At 39.5% G+C, this 20189-nt stretch overlaps 2 protein-coding genes across 2 annotated transcripts in view; both read left to right on the forward strand.

Annotated features, from left to right (window-relative positions):
* Positions 1-573: 573 nt before the first annotated feature.
* IL6ST (interleukin 6 cytokine family signal transducer) overlaps positions 574-20189 on the forward strand; it is a 69743-nt gene continuing 50127 nt past the window's right edge. Inside the window, exon 1 of the mRNA XM_012096909.4 lies at positions 574-807. The gene's annotated coding sequence lies outside the window, so the exon portion shown is untranslated. The remainder of the gene's footprint in view (positions 808-20189) is intronic.
* LOC114118738 (small ribosomal subunit protein bS18m-like) lies at positions 784-17679 on the forward strand. The gene has a single exon (XM_042233780.2). It carries the CDS (start codon positions 17108-17110, stop codon positions 17603-17605), a length of 498 nt encoding a protein of 165 aa, XP_042089714.1. The 5' UTR covers positions 784-17107; the 3' UTR covers positions 17606-17679.

Raw genomic sequence — 20189 nt, forward strand, 5'->3', positions numbered from 1 at the left:
TCACACCCAAACATATTTATTAACTTAAAAATATATATCATGGCAAGGTTCTTTTACGTAAGGCTTGGAGCCGAAGCCGCCACAATCTGCGGTAATCTCACATGGAATCATTGTCACCGAGCCCTTCACATTCCCTGAGGAACTCCCACGCTTCCCCAGTCCCCAAGGACAGCCGGCAGTCCCTCGCGGCTCCGAGGTCCCTGGGGAAGGCACTGAACGCAGGCCAAAAGAGCCTCGGCAAGAAGTCAGGACGGACGGCACGGGTAGCACCCGGGCTTTAGTTCACGACCCCGTTATTCCACGGAAAAATGGAACATTCCGCTCCTTCCGCCCGCAGAGGGGAGGTGGGGGAACCCTTCGATCTAGTCTGGGAGAGGCGACGCGGGCGCAGCCACCGGAATCCGGGACGCCAGGAACCGCGTTACGGGAATAGCAGCCGCTCGGAGTACCGCCTCCTCGCCTTCGGGCTACCGCTGAGCCAATGCCGGAGCGCGCCGAGTATCACAGAGGCCAATCAGCTTACAGAGTCCAAGTCCGGGGGCGGGGCGTTACGGGGCGCCGCGGGGCGGGGTCAGGGGGCGCCTTGCCCCGCAGCGGGAGGAGGGACGCGTGCCGCGTCTGCTGGAAGGTCCCGGGAGCTAGCCGGAGCTGAGGCAAGGAGCCGACAGGCCCGCGGAGCCGCGCGGGGAAGGCCCGGGCGCAGCTGAGCTTGCGGCCGCGGCTGCTGGCCGACGGAGTCGGCCGGGCCAGGCGCCGAGTGGGACGTGCTCTGTGGAGACGCGGAGGAGCGAGTCACCGCGGCCTGAGGTGAGGAGGGGCCTTGGCCGGGTTGAAGGGCCGTGTAGCCGGAGGGTGAGGGCTGCGTCGGGGCGGCCGGGTCAGGGGACTCGAGGGGCCATCCTTCTCCGAGAGAGGGGCGCCCCGACAGCGCGCGCCCCAAACTTCTTGTTACCCCAGCCTGGAAATCCCCACATTCCTTTCTCTCCCTGTTCCCACATCTCCGAATTTGATCTCCACAAGTTTATCACCTAGATTTCCCAACGCTAAAAAAAGCCTCACTTACACACAAGTACACACGCACAAACCACACACACACCCCTTCTTAAGCCTCTAGTTTCCAACACCTTTCTTGACTCTACCCCTTTTGGCTACCAAGTCCCCGGTTTCCCCCGGTTCCTCTTCTATCTCCCTTAAATTCCATTAGCCCCGCACTTGACCCTTCATTTTCATCTCGGAGATTAATTTCCTTTTCATCATTGTAACGCTTCAACATTGCTGAAAGTTACACCGTGTACTAAAATTCCTCACTAATGCCTCTTTTCATCTTTTGATTGCTTACAGAGCCAGGCCCTAATGAACCCCACATATCACTGTGTCCTAAAGGCGCCGGATTTTTAAAAAATTATATCACCCCTCCCCCAAGTTTAAAGATCATTCCAAGCAGCAGAGTTCTGTTTTTCAGTATTTTTTCGAATTGAAAAAGAACAAAATCACAGCTTAAAGATAAGACCTGCCACTTTTGTTCTTTTCTTCTTCCCATTTCGGTTTAATTTGTGTAGTATTGGGCATTTCAGCGATTATACTGCTTTAAAATAATTGTTAGGATGCCAGGATGAAATTCTAAAAGATTGGAGTGTTTGGTTTAGTCAGTACAGTAAACAAACCCTTTAGACTGTGTGACTGCCAGCTTCAAGTTGGAACAACTCTTAATTTGAAATTACTGACTCAGATCATCATATGAGCCATTCGCCATTATCATAATTTCTTAAATTCATGTTAATTCCTATTTGGAAGTATTTTTGAACTGTAAACTGGAATACTACAATTATAGAACCAACTTGCTATTAAGTTAAATTGTGCTTTCCAAATATTTCTCTTTGGGGACAATTTTGAATACTTGTTTTTAATCACAAGTGGAAGAAAAAATTACTGGATGGAGAAAGTGTCATAAAAGATGAATTTTGTGGTAGAATTTTTGCTTCATCCCAATTCTGTATTATTGACTCTACATGTTTAATTTTCTCATAGGTAATTTAGAATATATGTGGCTAATTTAATACATTTTCTTGTGTACTGAAAAATGTGTTCAGTTATTTATGAATTACCATATTTTCAATTTATTTAAAATTTTTCCAAGGGAATTTACATTTCAGTTAAATGTTAGGGTGGATGTCGATTGTCCTATACCTGTGAAATTGATGTTTCAGTACGCACTTTATAAAGAAGGAAACTAAAGCTCAGTGTCCCTTTGAAACCTAGACCTGTAATTCCAAATCCTGCACTCTCAATCAGTCATTTTGTCATGCTAACACGTTTCTCCTAAAGGGTCCACTGCTACAATTTGGGAAGAACTCCCCAAAATTCCTCTGCAGGGAGGGTTTTTTCTCCCAGAAGCTATTTGAGAGCAGCTTATTTTAATGGGAGTCAGAATTCCCTGGCGCTGATACATTTGCAGTTTGGCTCTTAGAGAAGCATGGAATGTTCTCCCAGTCTTCTCCATTTCTTTGATTGCAAAGACATTTTGATCAGAGTTGAAGTTTCTACTGAGCTTTATTATTTTGCATAACAAGTACTACGCACTTAGTAGTTACTGTAGGAACTCAGATAGGTGCATAAATTGTCCTTAGGACCTTCAAAGAGTTTACAGCAATTGGGTAGACATTTTGTGAAAAACAACAAGGATGCAAGGTAGTTTTAATTAAATGCAGAGTGATACAGAAGATGCTATAAATATCCAGATTAGGCAGTAATCATTTATGGGTTGAAATGATCAAAGGATTTACCAGAGGTCATCAACCTTGAAAACTGGGTAGGTGGTGGTTTAGTTGCTAAGTCGTGTCCAACTCTTTCAACCCCGTGAACTGTAGCTTGCCAGGCTCTTCTGTTCAAGGGATTTTCCAGGCAAGAATACTGGAGTGGGTGAAACCTGGGTAAGATTTGGATAAAGGGAAAAATGAAAGGAGCCCATTCCAAATAGAAGTCAATGTGGAAAGGGTAAACAATAATCAAGGTATAGTAATCATAGTAGTACAATGTGTGTGTAATGCTTATTTTGTGTCAGTCACTGTTTTGAACACTTTGCTTATATTAATTCATTTAATCTTTATAACCTTATAAAGTACATCTTATTATTTTCTTTTTATAAGGAAAGAAGCCAAGGCATAGAGAGCTTAATTAACTCACCGGGTGCCACAGGGCTGTTAAGTGGTGGTAGTTATTGTTCATTTGCTAAGTTGATTCCTACTCTTTGCAGACTTGTGAACTGCAGCAAGCCAGGCTTCCCTGTCCTTCACTATCTTCCAGAGTTTTCTCAAACTCGTATCCATTGAGTCAGTGATGCCATCCAACCATCTTATCCCCGGTCACCTCTTTTTCCTCTTGCCTTCGATCTTTCCTAGCAGCAGGGTCTTTTCCAGTGAGTCAGCTCTTCACATCAGGTGGCCTAACTGTTGGAGCTTCTGCTTCAGCATCAGTCCTTCCAATGAATATTAAGGGTTAATTTCCTTTAGGATGGACTGGTTTGATCTCCTTACTGTCCAAGAGACTCTCAAGAGCCTTCTCCAACACCACAGTTTGAAAGGATCAGTTCTTCAGTGCTCAGCCTTCTTTATGGTCCAACTCTCACATCCATCTATGACATCTGGAAAAACCATGGCTTTGACTAGATGGACGTTTGTTGACAAAGTGATGTCTTTGCTTTTTAATACACTGCCGAGGTTTGTCATGGCTTTTCTTCCAAGGAGCAAGTGTCACTTAATTTCATGTTTTCAGTCACTGTCTGTAGTGATTTTGGAGCCCAAGAAAATAAAACCTGTCACCGTTTCCACTTTTTCCCCATCTATTTGCCATGAAGTGATGGGACTGGATACCATGATCTTAGTTTTTGAATGTTGAGTTTTAAGCCAGCTTTTTCACTCTCCTCTTTCACCTTCATCAGGAGGCTCTTTAGTTCCTCTTCTCTTTCTGCCATTGAAGTGGTATCTTCTGAGGTATATCCAGAATTTATACCTAGACATCCTGACTTCAGAATCTGAGCTCCTAAAGCTGGTAAGTATACTACTTCTTCATATAGTATACTTGAGTGACAGCTGGAATAATATGGCCATTCCAGGAGGTCTTTTAAAACCCACTCTTAATTGTCCACTGTGTGCTTCAGAGGGCTTCCCTGTTGGCTCAGTGGTAAAGAATCCACTTACCAATGCAAGAGATGTGAGTTCAGTCCCTGGGTCTTGAAGATCTGCTGGAGAAGGAAATGGCAACCCACTCCAGTCTGCTTGTCTGGGAAATCCCATGGACCGAGGAACCTGGCAGGCTGCAGTCCATGGGGTTGCAAAAGAATCATAAATGACTTAGCGACTAAACAACAGCAACAGTGTGCTTTAAAGTTTGTTAGATTCTCAGGATATGAAAAATATAAACAAAAATTACAATGCAAATGCTGTGGATCCTGTTAGGGAACTGTATACAAGTGCTTTGGGAGCAAAGATGTTTATGGGAGTGGGGAGGAATTCCACAGAAGAGATAATGTTTCTTCTGAATTATAAACAATTAGTACAAAGCAGAGTTTGGGGAAAGATATTTCTAGAGTCAAGGAATAGCATTTGTGGAAGCACACTCTGAAAAACAGTATGTTAGAGAAAGCAGTAGTTTGCTGTGACTTGAGCTTAAAGTCTGTAAGGGCAGCTAGTAGGACATGACATAAGGAAAGAGCAAATTGTGTGGCATGGTAAAGTTAAGTAAAATGAAGAGCTTAATTATTTGCTTTGCATTTAGGAAACTAGAAAAATAATTTCAGCGTGATCAGAGTAGAAACCAGATTAATTGCAGTTTTCTCTAGAGCTTAAGGGCAAAATCTGAGTAGAGGGTTTTGGTTTTTCTTAAGAATAGATTTAAATATTAAAAAGGAGAAATTGGACAAGCACACTGAAACCAAATTTTCAAGTTCTTAAATAGCTAAAATATTGGGCATTATTATTCACCCTTTAAAAAGCTATGAGGAAAAGAGTGACAAGTTTGAAATAGGTTTAGAGATATTTCACCCATCAGTAATAATATTCAGAATGAGTTGGAGGGAAGAAAGAGACCAGAAGGAGGAAGGCAGTTTGTAAGAACTGAGGTAATCAGTGCTTGAATTAGGTTGGTCATGGTAGAGGGTAGAAAAGAAAAAACAAGTGGGAAAGATTATGAAAGAAGATTAAATAGATTTGTAACTGAGAAAAGCTAGAATGTAATGTATAGGCAAGAGACAATGAGAGACCCTACTGTAGAAAATTCAAGAAGGATGTAATTTTGGATGAGGATTCTCTGATAGCTCAGTTGGTAAAGAATCCGCCTGCAATGCAGGAGACCCCGGTTTGATTCCTGAGTTGGGAAGATACCCTGGAGAAGGAATAGGCTACCTACCCACGCTAGTATTCTTGGGCTTCCCTTGTGGCTCAGCTGGTAAAGAATCCGCCCGCAATGCGGGAGACCTGGGTTCGATCCCTGGGTTGGAAAGATCCCCTGGAGAAGGGAAAGGCTACCCACTCCAGTATTCTGGCCTGGAGAATTCCATGGACAAAGTCCATGGGGTCGCAAAGAGTCGGACAGGACTAAGTGACTTTCAGAAAGCACTGTGATTTTTTTTTTTAAGTGGGTTCATTTATGTATTTATGTGTGTGTTGAGTATGTATTTTTAGATCTATTAAACTTATTTGAGTTACAGGCAGAATATCCAAGATGATGATATATAACTGAACTTAGAAGGAAGATATCAGAATATTTGAAATTATTTTGTGTGAAGGTAGCAGTTGAAGTCATACATTTTCAAAGTTGGTGCTTTAAAAGAAGAATAGAAGTCAAATAATTTTGGGTACATGCATATCCCAGAGACAGAGGAGCCTAGTGGGCTGCCGTCTGTGGGGTCGCACAGAGTTGGACACGACTGAAGCGACTTAGCAGCAGCAGCAGCAGCATAGCCAAAAGATAAGACCTAGCAGAGAATGCTGTGAATGAGACAGTAAAGTGAATAAAGGAAAGAATTCAACCACACAATATGGATGCATAGAAACTGAGAGATATGAAAATTAATAGGAAGCAGAGATAATCAATGTGAAATGCTTCAGAATGTTTGTGATATTGTTTAAATGGCTACAGTCTCTTTTATTCTATTTATCATATCTTAGTGCAATTTCATGAGAAATATTAGCCAATTAACATGAATAAGAGAGCTCAATCCCTTGAAATGTGGTATATTATGGATTATTGTTTTAAAGCTGAATGTATATATATCCATAGAAGGAGCTTCATTCCGTTTAGCACAATGAATCTGTTGCCCTGTGAAAATTTGAAAATTCTGCTTCTAAATTCTCATTTGCTTTTGACCCAAATTAACTAGTTTCACCATTTGCTCTAAGATAGATTGGTTTTATCATTGCCTCTGAATAATGCGTTTCATATTGGTCTTCTGTGCAGTCTGTTTTTGTTTGGATGTTCTGTGGTATGTGTTCCCCTATAGTAATAATTTGTAAAAGGCTTTCTCCAACTCTAAACTCAAAAATATACTCGGTATTTTCTTCAGTAGTCCTACAATTTTGGTTTTGCATTTAGATCCTTAATCAGTCTGGGATATATGCTCTTTATTCTTTTGCTTGTGAAACCAGTTGTCTCAATGCTATTTATTGAATAGTCCTCTATTTCCCCAGTGATGTCAGTAGTTTTTTTTCCCATAAAATATTAAATTCTTATACACACAGAGACACACACATACACACTTGTGTCTGTTTCTGGACTTTTTGTTTTATACCTGATTTAATTGTTCCTATGCCAATGCCATGTTTTAATTACTATAACTTTATAGTAAGTCTTAATAAATATAACATCAAGTATTCTGTTTATTCTTTTTGAAAATTGGCTTCTGGCTGTTCTCTATATGTAAAATTTTAAGTTGGTTTGTAAAGTAAACCACATTGCAAGATAAATTAAAATTGTATTGCATTAATATATTTGTGAAGAACTGATGTGTCTATAGGTGTGTGTGTATATTTTTTCTTTCCATGGTGTTTAGGTCTTACTAATGAACAATTTTTAGTAAAGTTTTATAGTTTTCTCCATAAATTTCTTGCACTGCTCTGATTTTCCTGTTTTGCCTAGATATATTTTATTATTTTAAATGCTATTGTCAATAGGATTTTTGTTTTCTGTTACATTTTCTAACTGGATATTGCCAGTGTATGGGAGAGGGATTTTTTTCATGATCTTTTTGTTCAACTGTTATGTTATGCTCTCAGTCGTCCTAGTAGTTTGTTAATTGATTCCGTTTGTTTTCATATCATCTACAAGTTTTTCTTTTTCCATTTTTATATCTTATCAGTTTATTATTTTTTGTTTAAGTCTGCTAGAACAATGTTGAATAAATGATGACTCAAAGCATCTTGTTTGAAGCCTGACCTTAATAGGAATGCTTCTAATTTTTATCTTTAAATATGATGTTTAGTATAGGTTTCTGATTAAGTACTGTGGCAGAAACAGCAAGAGCAGCACTGCTAACAGCTGTTACTGTTTATTGAGTATGAGGCAAATGGATTCTAAGCAGTCTGTGTGTGCTGACTTATTTACTCTTGACATTTCAGTAGGTGGTGGTATTATCCTCATTTTTATAGATAGGGAAAATGAAATTTAGAGCTAATAAATAACTTGCTTAAGATGTTTTTACAAAAAATAGAAGATCTAGAATTTTAATACAGGCAGTCTGATTATAGAGTCCATCCTCTTATCTACTTCATCAAGATAAATATCCATTTCTTTCAGTTTTAGTTTTCAGTACTTTGTTGTTATTTAAAAATTTTAACTGAACAGTTGTTGAATAGTATGAGATGCTTTTCAGGCATCTAGTGCAATGGTTGTGTTGTTTTCTTTTTAATCTTTTACTAAATCTAGGGGATAGCATTGGTGTATTTTCTTGTGCTGAAAGATATTTGTGTTGTTTAGGCAGAATACTTCTTCAGTTCAGTCACTCAGTCATGTCTGACTCTTTGTGACCCCATGGACTGCAGCACGCTAGAGTTCCCTGTCCATCACCAACTCTCAGAGCTAGCACAAACTTATGTCCATGGAGTTGGTGATGCCATCCAACCATCTCATCATCTGTCGTCTCCTTCTCCTCCCTTCGATCTTTCCCAGCATAAGGGTCTTTTCCAGTGAGTCAGTTCTTCACATTAGGTGGCCAGAGTATTTGAGCTTTGGCTTCAGCATCAGTCCTTCCAATAAATATTCAGGATTGATTTCCTTTAGGATGGACTGGTTTGATCTCCTTGCTGCCCAAGGGACTCTCAAGAGTTTTCTCCAACACCACAGTTCAAAAGCATCAATCCTTTGGTGTTCAATTTTCTTTATGGTCTGACTCTTACATCCATATATGACTATTGGAAAAACCATGATTAGACAGACCTTTGTCAGTAACATAATGTCTCTGCTTTTTAATATGCTGTCTAGATTTGTCATAGCTTTTCTTCCAAGGAGCAAGCATCCTTTAATTTCATGGCTGAGGTCACCATCAACAGTGATTTTGGAGCCCAAGAAAATAAAATCTGTCACTGTTTTCATTGTTTCCACATCTGTTGGCCATTAAGTGAAGGGACCAGATATGATCTTTTTTCTGAATGTTAAGTTTTAAACCAGCTTTTCACTCTCCTCTTTCACTTTGATCAAGAGGCTCTTAAGTTCCTCTTTGCTTTCTGCCATAATGGTGGTATCATCTGCCTATCTCAGGTTACTGATATTTCTCCCAGCAATCTTGATTCCAGCCGGTGCTTCATTCAGTGTGGCATTTTGCATGATGTAATCCGCATATAAGTTAAATGACCAGGGTGACAGTATACAGCCTTGACGTACTCCTTTCTCAATTTGGGACCGGTTTGTTGTTCTATATCCGGTTCTAACTATTGCCTCTTGACCTGCATAAAGATTACTCAGGAGGCAGACAAGGTGGTGTGGTATTCCCATCTCTTGAAGAATTTTTCACAATTTGTTGTGATCCACACAGACAAAGGCTTTAGCGTAGTCAATGAAGCGAAAATAGCTGTTTTTCTGGAATTCCCTTGCCTTTATCTGATCCAACAGATGTTAGCAATTTGATCTCTGGTTTCTCTGCCTTTTCTAAATCCAGCTTGAACATCTGGAAGTTCTCAGTTCACATACTGGTGAAGCCTGTCTTGGGAAATTTTGAGCATTACTTTGCTAGCATGTGAGATGAGTGCAATTGAGTGGTAGTTTGAACATTCTTTGACATTGCCTTTCTTTGGGACTGGAATGAAAACTGGCCTTTTGCAGTCCTGTGGCCACTGCTGAGTTTTCCAAATTTGCTGGCGTATTGAGTACGGCACTTTCACAGCATCATCTTTCAGGATTTGAAATAGCTCAACTGGAATTTCCTCACTTCCACTAGCTTTGTTCATAGTGATGTGTTGTAAGGCCCACTTTACTTCACATTCCAAGATGTCTGGCTCTGGCTGAGTGATCACACTATCGTGGTTTCTCGGTCATTAAGATCTCTTTTGTATAGGTCTGTGTATTCTCACCATCTCTTCTTAATATCTTCTGCTTCTGTTAGGTCCATACTGTTTCTGTCCTTTATTGTGCCCATCTTGCATGAAATGTTCCCTTGGTATCTCTAATTCTCTTGAAGGGATCTCTAGTCTTTCCCATTTTATTGTTTTCCTCTATTTCTTTGCATTGATCACTGAGGAAGGCTTTCTTATCTGTCCTTGCTATTCTTTGGAACTCTGCATTCAAATGGGTATACCTTTCCTTTTCTCCTTTGCTTTTCTCTTCTTTACTTATCTTTTTTTAAGGCCTCCTCAGGCAGCCATTTTGCCTTTTTGCATTTATTCTTCTTGGGGATTGTTTTGATCAACGCTTCCTATACAATGTCATGAACCTCCATCCATAGTTCTTCAGGTACTCTATCAGACCTAATCCCTTGAATCTGTTTGTCACTTCCACTGTGTAATCTTAAGGGATTTGATTTAGGTCATACCTGAAGGGTCTAGTGGTTTTTTCCTACTTTCTTCAATTTAAGTCTGAATTTGGCAATAAGGGGTTCATGATCTTAGCTACGGTCAGCTCCTGGTCTTCTTTGCTGATTGTATAGAGCTTCTCCATCTTTGGCTGCAAAGAATATAATCGATCTGATTTCGGTATTGCCCATCTGGTGATGTCCATGTGTACAGTTGTTTCTTGTGTTGTTGGAAGAGAATGTTTGACCTGTGTCTTCTCTTGACAAAACTTTGTTAGTGTTTGCCCTGCTTCATTTTGTACTCCAAGGCCAAATTTGCCTGTTATTCCAGGTTTTTCTTGATTTCCTACTTTTGCATTCCAGTCCACTATGATGAAAAGGACATCTTTTTTTGGTGTTAGTTCTAAGAAGGTCTTTTAGGTCTTCATAGAGCTGTTCAACTTCAGTTTCTTTGGCATTAGTGGTTGAGGCATAGACTTGGATTACTGTGATGTTGAATGGTTTGCCCTGGAAATGAACCAAGATCATTCTGTCATTTTTGAGATTGCACCCAACTACTGCATTTCAGACTCCTATTGACTCTGAGGGCTACTCCATTTCTCCTAAGGGATTCTTGCCCACAGTAGTAGATATAATGGCCATCTGAATTAAATTCACCCATTCCAGTCCATTTTTGTTCACTGATTCCTAAAATGTCTATGTTTACTCTTGCCATCTCCTGTTTGACCACTTCTAGTGTACCTTGATTCATGAACTGAAGACTCTAGGTTCTTTATGTAATATTGTTCTTCACGGCATCGGACTTTCCTTCCATCACCAGTTGCATCCACAGTTGGGCATTGTTTTTGCTTTGGCTCCGTCTCTTCATTCTTTCTGGAGTTAATTTTCCTCTCTTCTCCAGTAGCATATTGGGCATCTACTGACCTGGGGCATTCATCTTTCAGTGTCCTGTCTTTTTGCCTTTTCATACTGTTCATGGGGTTCTCAAGGCAAGAATGCTTAAGTGGTTTGCCATTCCCTTCTCCAGTGGACCACTTTTTGTCAGAACTACCCATAGTGACCCATCTGTCTTGGGTGGCCCTACACGGCATGGCTCATAGTTTCATTGAGTTAGACAAGGCTGTAGTCCAAGTGATCAGTTTGGTTAGTTTTCTGTAATTGTTAGCATACAAAGAATAGTCATAATCGAGAGACTCAACACTTGGTGGTGAAAAGCAGTGATCTTGCAAGATGGGAAACAAGTGAGCCTGTGATTGAACTAGCTTACCACCTTGAGAGGGCTTCCCTGGTGGTGCAGTGGTAAATAATCCGCCTGCTAATTCAGGGATGCAAGAGATGCAGATTTGAGATCCCCTGGAGAAGTAAATGGCATCCCACTCCAGTATTCTTTCCTGAAAAATTTCATGGACTGCGGAGCTTGTACTGTCCATGGGGTTGCAAAGAGTGGGACGTAACTGAGTGACTGAGTGTGCACACGTGAACACACACACTGCATTGAGTTTCCAAACCATGTCAAAGGTAGGGGAAATCTAGGTCTAGGCTAAGCCCAGTGGATACTCTTTGAGTTGAAGATGACGACTGAGGACCCCAAGATGGGTGGAGTCCATAGAATAGAATATTGGAGAGCTCTTGAAGTAAGAGGATTCTTGAATGCTTCAGCTCCCCTCTTCAACTGTTGAGCCGAGTACTGACCAGTGGATGCATATAAAGAAACTGCTGGAACTTCCCTGGCAGTCCAATAGTTAAGACTTTGCCTTCCAGTGCCAGCAGTGCATGTTCAATATCTGGTTGGGGAGCTTAAATCCCACATGCCTCCAAGCCAAAAGTCAAGACACAATATAGAAGCAATATTGTAACAAATTCATTAAAGTATTTTTTTTAAAATGGTAATGAAAGATATTTTAGATATACAAAAATTCTAAAAATTTATCACCAGTTGACCCATATTCTGAAAAGAATGTTAAAGGAGTCCTTCAAACAGAAGGGCAGTATCATATAGACATGTGGTTCTGTACAAAGAAGTGAGACACTCTGAGAATGGTAACTACATGGGTAAATACATAAAATTTTCCTATTGTTTAAGTCTCTCTTAAAATAATTGTTCAAACGAAATATGCATGGGGAGTTTATAACATATGAAAGTTACATGCCAAAATAGCACAATATCAAGAGAGGAGAAATGTATGTATACTCTGAAGAGTTTACTTTACATGAGGTGATAACAGTATCACTTGCAGGAAGATTGTGATATGTTAAAGATGTATGAAAGTGAAAGTGTTAATCGCTCAGTCTGTCTCTGCGATCCCATGGAACGATGTATATTATAAACCATAAAGCAATGTCTAAAATAACAAAACAAAGAATTATAAATTATAAGTCAACCAAAGGTAACAAGTGAAAAACACAAAAAAAAACTCAGTTAACAAAAATAAGGACAGGACTTCCTTGGCGGTCCAGTGGTTAAGACTCAGTGCTTCCACTGCAGGAAGTACAGGTTCCATCCCTGGTCAGGGAATTAAGATCCTGCATACTGCGCCCTGCAGCAAAAAAAAAAGAGAAAAATATGGACAGAAAAACAAAAATAAGGAGAACAAAAACCAGGAAACAAATACATGCTACTTACAAAACCAAAGCAAAACAAACACCAGCAACAAAGAAGATAGTACTCTAAATAAGAAGAGATAAAAAGTCTAAACATAAAAAGATGGGGAAAGATACATATATCAATAGTGCGAAAAAAACCTAAAATATTTACTCTGTGGCACTGAAGGTAAAAAGCTGAGATATGTCAAGAACTATCAGCTGCTACCAGAAGTTATGAATAGGCGAAGAAGAAATCTATCCAGAGTCTCAGAAGGACTTTTGATCTCCAGAATTTTAAGAGAATAAGTTTGTTTTAAGTTTGTGGTACTTTCTTACAACAGCCCTAGGAAACTAATAACTTTCTTTGTGTCCCCAAAATAGAGTGTAAGCAAATGAGGCAGGATCTTATATGTTTTGTTCCATTTTATATTCCTAGTATCTAGAATCATTCTCAGCATCAGTTCAGTTCAATTGCTCAGTTGTGTCTGACTCTGTGACCCCATGAATTGCAGCATGCCAGGCCTCCCTGTCCATCATTCATTTGTTGAATGAATAAACTGAGTTCATTTTTGAAGCAGGTGCATAACATATATTGCTGTAATAATATATATATACTTTAATTTGGGGCTCCCTTGGTGGCCCAGTGATACAAGAATCTTCCTGCTAGGGAATGGCAAGACATACTTAAAGTGATGAAAGAAAATAACCTACAGCCCAGATTACTGTACCCAGCAAGGATCTCATTCAAATATGAAGGAGAAATCAAAAGCTTTACAGACAAGCAAAAGCTGAGAGAATTAAGCACCACCAAACCAGCTCTCCAACAAATGCTAAAGGATCTTCTCTAGACAGGAAACACAAAAAAGATGTATAAACTGGAACCCAAAACAATAAAGTAAATGGCAACGGGATCATACTTATCAATAATTACCTTAAACGTAAATGGGTTGAATGCCCCCAACCAAAAGACAAAAACTGGCTGAATGGATACAAAAACAAGACTCGTATATATATTGTCTACAAGAGACCCACCTCAAAACAGTAGACACATATAGACTGAAAGTGAAGGGCTGGAAAAAGATATTCCACGCAAATAGAGACCAAAAGAAAGCAGGAGTAGCAATACTCATATGAGATAAAATAGACTTTAAAACAAAGGCTGTGAAAAGAGACAAAGAAGGACACTACATAATGATCAAAGGATCAACCCAAGAAGATACAACAATTATAAATATATATGAACCCAACATAGGAGCACTGCAATATGTAAGACAAATGCTAACAAGTATGGAAGGGGAAATTAACAATAACACAATAATAGTGGGAGACTTTAATACCCCACTCACACTTATGGATAGATCAATTAAACAGAAAATTAACAAGGAAACACACACTTTAAATGATACAATAGACCAGTTAGACCTAATTGGTATCTGTAGGGCATTTCACCCCAAAACAATGAATTTCACTTTTTCAAGTGCACACAGAACCTTCTCCAGGCTAGATCACATCCTGGGTCATAAATCTAGCCTTGGTAAATTCAAAAAAATTGAAATCATTCCAAGCATCTTTTCTGACCACAAAGCAGTAAGATTAGATCTCAGTTACAAGAGAAAAACTATTAAAAATTCCAGCATATGGAGGCTGAACAACACACGGCTGAATAACCAACAAATCACAGAAGAAATCAAAAAAGAAATCAAAATATGTGTAGAAACGAATGAAAATGAAAACACAACAACCCAAAACCTGTGGGACACAGTAAAAGCAGTGCTAAGGGAAAGTTCATAGCAATACAGGCATACCTCAAGAAACAAGTCAAATAAATAACCTAACTCTACACCTAAAGCAACTAGTAAAGGAAGAATTGGAGAACCCCAGAGTTAGTAGAAGGAAAGAAATCTTAAAAATCAGGGCAGAAATAAATACAAAAGAAACAAAAGAGGCCATAGCAAAAATAAACAAAGCCAAAAGCTGGTTCTTTGAAAGGATAAATAAAACTGACAAACCATTAGCCAGACTCATCAAGAAACAAAGAGAGAAAAATCAAATCAATAAGAAATGAAAATGGAGAGATCACAACAGACAACACAGAAATACAAAGGATCATAAGAGACTACTATCACCAATTATATGCCAATAAAATGGACAACGTGGAAGAAATGGACAAATTCTTAGACAAGTACAACTTTCCAAAACTGAACCAGGAAGAAATAGAAAATCTTAACAGACCCATCACAAGCATGGAAATTGAAACTGTAATCAGAAATCTTCCAGCAAACAAAAGCCCAGGTCCAGACAGCTTCACAGCTGAATTCTACCAAAAATTTAGAGAAGAGCTAACACCTATCCTACTCAAATTCTTCCATAAAATTGCAGAGGAAGGTAAACTTCCAAACTCATTCTATGAGGCTACCATTACCCTAATAGCAAAACCTGACAAAGATGCCACAAAAAAGAAAACTACAGGCCAATATCACTAACGAACATAGATACAAAAATCCTTAACAAAATTCTAGCAATCAGAATCCAACAACACATTAAAAAGATCATACACCATGACCAAGTGGGCTTTATCCCACGGATGCAAGGATTCTTCAATATCCACAAATCAATCAATGTAATATACCACATTAACAAATAGAAAAATAAAAGCCATATGATTATCTCAATAGATGCTGAGAAAGCCTTTGACAAAATTCAACATCCATTTATGATCAAAACTCTCCAGAAAGCAGGAATAGAAGGAACATACCTCAACATAATAAAAGCTATATATGACAAACCCACAGCAAACATTATCCTCAATGGTGAAAAATTGAAAGCATTTCCCCTAAAGTCAGGAACAAGACAAGGGTGCCCACTTGTACCACTACTATTCAACATACTTTTGGAAGTTTTGGCCACAGCAGTCAGAGCAGAAAAAGAAATAAAAGGCATCCAAATTGGAAAAGAGGAAGTAAAACTCTCACTGTTTGCAGATGACATGATCCTCTACATAGAAAACCCTAAAGACTCCACCAGAAAATTACTAGAGCTAATCAATGAATATAGTAAAGTTGCAGGATATAAAATCAACACACAGAAATCCATTGCATTCTTATACACTAATAATGAGAAAAATAGAAAGAGAAATTAAGGAAACAATTCCATTCACCATTGCAATGAAAAGAATAAAATACTTAGGAATATATCTACCTAAAGAAACTGAAGACCTATATATAGAAAACTATAAAACACTGGTGAAAGAAATCAAAGAGGACACTAATAGATGGAGAAATATACCACGTTCATGGATCGGAAGGATCAATATAGTGAAAATGAGTATACTACCCAAAGCAATATATAGATTCAATGCAATCCCTATCAAGCTACCAATGGTATTTTTCACAGAGCTAGAACAAATAATTTCACAATTTGTATGGAAATACAAAAAACCTCAAATAGCCAAAGCAATCTTGAGAATGAAGAATGGAACTGGAGGGATCAACCTGCCTGACTTCAGGCTCTACTACAAAGCCACAGTCATCAAGACAGTATGGTACTGGCACAAAGACAGAAATATAAATCAATGGAACAAAATAGAAAGCCCAGAGATAAATCCATGCACCTATGGACACCTTATCTTTGACAAAGGAGACAAGAATATACAGTGGAGAAAAGATAATCTCTTTAACAAGTGATGCTGGGAAAACTGGTCAACCACTTGTAAAAGAATGAAACTAGAACACTTTCTAACACCATACACAAAAATAAACTCAAAATGGATTAAAGATCTAAACATAAGACCAGAAACTATAAAACTCCTAGAGGAAAACATAGGCAAAACACTCTGTGACATAAATCACAGCAGGATCCTCTATGACCCACCTCCCAGAATACTGGAAATAAAAGCAAAAATAAGCAAATGGGACCTAATTAAAATTAAAAGCTTCTGCACAACAAAGGAAACTATATGCAAGGTGAAAAGACAGCCTTCAGAATGGGAGATAATAATAGCAAATGAAGCAACTGACAAACAACTAATCTCAAAAATATACAAGCAACTTATGCAGCTCAATTCCAGAAAAATAAATGACCCAATCAAAAAATGGGCCAAAGAACTAAATAGACATTTCTCCAAAGACTTACAGATGGCTAACAAACACATGAAAAGATGCTCAACATCACTCATTATGAGAGAAATGCAAATCAAAACCACAATGAGGTACCGTTTCACGCCAGTCAGAATGGCTGCGATCCAAAAGTCTACAAGCAATAAATGCTGGAGAGGGTGTGGAGAAAAGGGAACCCTCTTACACTGTTGGTGCGCATGCAAACTAGTACAGCCACTGTGGAGAACTGGAAATAGAACTGCCTTATGACCCAGCAATCCCACTGCTGGGCATACACACCGAGGAAACCAGAATTGAAAGAGACACGTGTACCCCAGTGTTCATCGCAGCACTGTTTATAATAGCCAGGACATGCAAGCAACCTAGATGTCCATCAGCAGATGAATGGATAAGAAAGCTGTGGCACATATACACAATGGAGTATTACTCAGCCATTAAAAAGAATACATTTGGAGGAAAGGAAAGGGAGGAGCAAGGAACTATGGCTGCCGTGGTAGCTCTTTTCGGTGGGCTAGGGAAGAGAAAGTTTACGCGTTTCCCAACGGCTTTTGTCTGCCTCACCAATCCCGGGACTCGTGCAGTGCTGTGGAGAAGTTGTTCACAATATAAACAGGTAACCAGCAATGAGGACCTGCCTATTCCAATGGAAAATCCTTATAAGGAGCCTCTGAAAAAATGTATCTTGTGTGAAAAACGTGTAGATTATAAGAATGTACAGCTTTTATCCCAGTTTATTTCTCCATTTACTGGATGCATTTATGGAAGGCACATAACAGGTCTTTGTGGGAAGAAACAAAAAGAAATCACAAAAGCAATTAAGAGAGCTCAAATATTGGGGTTTATGCCAGTTACCTACAAGGATCCTGCCTATCTCAAAGACCCTAAAGTTTGTAACATCAAATATAGGGAGTAAATTATATAAAGTTATCATCAATAAACGTATTTTGCAATAAAAAAAATAAGTAAAAATAAATAAATAAATAAAAAGAATACATTTGAATCAGTTCTAATGAGGTGGATGAAACTGGAGCCGATTATACAGAGTGAAGTAAGCCAGAAAGAAAAACGCCAATACAGTATACTAATACATATATATGGAATTTAGAAAGATGGTAATGATAACCCTGTATGCGAGACAGCAAAAGAGACACAGATATATAGAACAGTCTTTTGGACTCTGTGGTAGAGGGCGAGGGGGGGATGATTTGCGAGAATGCCATTGAAACATGTATAATATCATATAAGAAATGAATCGCCAGTCCAGGATCGATGCAGGATACAGGATCTCAGGGCTGGTGCACTGGGATGACTCAGAAGAATGGTACGGGGAGGGAGGTGGGAGGGGGGTCCAGGATGAGGAACACGTGTACACCCGTGGCAGATACATGTTGATGTACGGCAAAACCAATACAATATTGTAAAGTAATTAGCCTCAATTTAAATAAATAAATTTAAATTAAAAGAATCCTCCTACTAATGCAGGAGACATGGTTTTGATCCCTGGGTCAGAAAGATCCCCTGGAGAAGGGAATGGCAACCCATTCCAGTGTTCCTGCCTGGGAAGTCCCATGGACAGAGGAGACTGATGGGGTCGCAGAGTTGGACATGGCATAGTGACTAAACATCTTCGCTTCATTGACTATGCTAAAGCCTTTGACTGTGTGGATCACAACAAACTGGAAAACTCTTCAAGAGATGGAAATACCGGACCACCTTACCTGCCTCCTGAGAAATCTGTATGCAGGTCAAGAAGCAACAGTTAGAACTGGGCATGGAACAACGAACAGGTTCCAAATTGTGATGGGAGTACATCCAGGCTGTATATTATCACCCTGCTTATTTAACTTATATGCAGAGTATTTCATGCAAAATTCTGGACTGGATGAAGCACCAGCTGGAATCAAGATTGCCGGGAGAAATATCAATAACCTCAAATATGCAGATGACACCACCCCTTATGGCAGAAAGCGAAGAAGACCCTCTTTATGAAAGTGAAAGAAGAGAGTGAAAAAGTTGGCTTAAAGTTCAACATAAAAAAACGAAGATCATGGCATCCAGTCCCATCAATTCATGGCAAATAGATGTGGAAACAATGGAAACAGTTATTTTCTTGAGCTCCAAAATCACTACATATGATGACCTCAGCCATGAAATTAAAAGACGCTTGCTCCTTGGAAGAAAAGCTATGACAAACCTATAGAGCATATTAAAAAGTAGAGACCTCACTTTACCGACAAAGGTCTAGGCATGGTTTTTCCAGTAGTCATGTATGGATGTGAGAGTTGGACCATAAAGAAAGCTGAGTGCTGAAGGATTGATGGCTTTTGAACTGTGGTGTTGGAGGACTCTTGAAAGTCCTTTGGACAGCAAGGAGATCCAACCAGTCAATCCTAAAGGAAATCAATCCTAAATATTCATTGAAAGGACATGCTGAAGCTAAAGCTCCAATAATTTGGCCACCTGATGTGAAGAACTGACTTACTGGAAAAGACCCTGATGCTGGGAAAGATTGAAGGGAGGAGGAGAAGGGGATGACAGACGATGAGATGGTTGGATGGCATCACCAACTTGATGGACATGAGTTTGAGTAAGCTCTGAGCATTGGTGATGGACAGGGAAACCTGGCTTGCTGCAGTCCATGGGGTCACAAAGAGTCGGACGGGACTGAGTGACAACTAAAGTGAACCATTCTGTCAGTTTTAAAACAGGATAAGCCCTCAAATCAAAAAAGCAAGAGAATTCGAGAAAAACATCTATTTGCGCTTTATTGATTAAGCCGAAGCCTTTAACTCTGTGGATCACAACAAACTGTGGAAAACTCTTCAAAAGATGGGAATACAAGACCACCTTACCTTCCTCTGGAGAAATCTGTATGCAGGTCAAAAACAACAGTTAGAACCGGACATAGAACAATAAACTGGGACTTCTTGTGTCAGAGTTTTGTTATGAGACTGTAGTGCATAAATAGAAAGATTGCCCTTTTTCAGAACTATAAAGAACCTCTCTACAGTGTGAACAAGGTACTTGCTAGGGTAGTGGGTCAGGATGACATGACCACATAGCACTCTGCATGCATACTCAGTTGCTGTGGTGTCCGACTCTTTGTGACCCTGTGTATTATAGCCCAGAGGCTTCTCTGTCCATGGGATTATACAGGCAAGAATAGTGGAGTGGGTTGCCATTTCCTCCTCCAGAGCATCTTCCTAACCCAGGGATTGAACCTATGTCTCCCACATTGGCAGGCAGGTTCTTTACCACTGAGCCACCTGGGAATCCGCTCGTAGTACTCTACCAACATGCTCATATATATGTATTTTTTGTTCTGTTGCTTTGATGAACAGTTGAATGACATGGTAGATTTTTCTATTCTAGGACTATTCAGAATTGGGAAGTGAAGGAGTAAAACAGGTAGGAAAAAGGGATCCTGCAACTTAGTTCTTTTTTATAGCTTTATCTGAGACACTCTAAAGAATTCACTATGAAATTGCTTTGTTATA

Source organism: Ovis aries, chromosome 16, assembly GCF_016772045.2.
Source record: "Ovis aries strain OAR_USU_Benz2616 breed Rambouillet chromosome 16, ARS-UI_Ramb_v3.0, whole genome shotgun sequence".
NCBI lineage: Eukaryota > Metazoa > Chordata > Mammalia > Artiodactyla > Bovidae > Ovis > Ovis aries.

Excerpts from the sequence above, each read along its gene's own strand:
- LOC114118738 (XM_042233780.2), top strand. The coding sequence starts at position 17,108 with ATGGAGTATTACTCAGCCATTAAAAAGAATACATTTGGAGGAAAGGAA.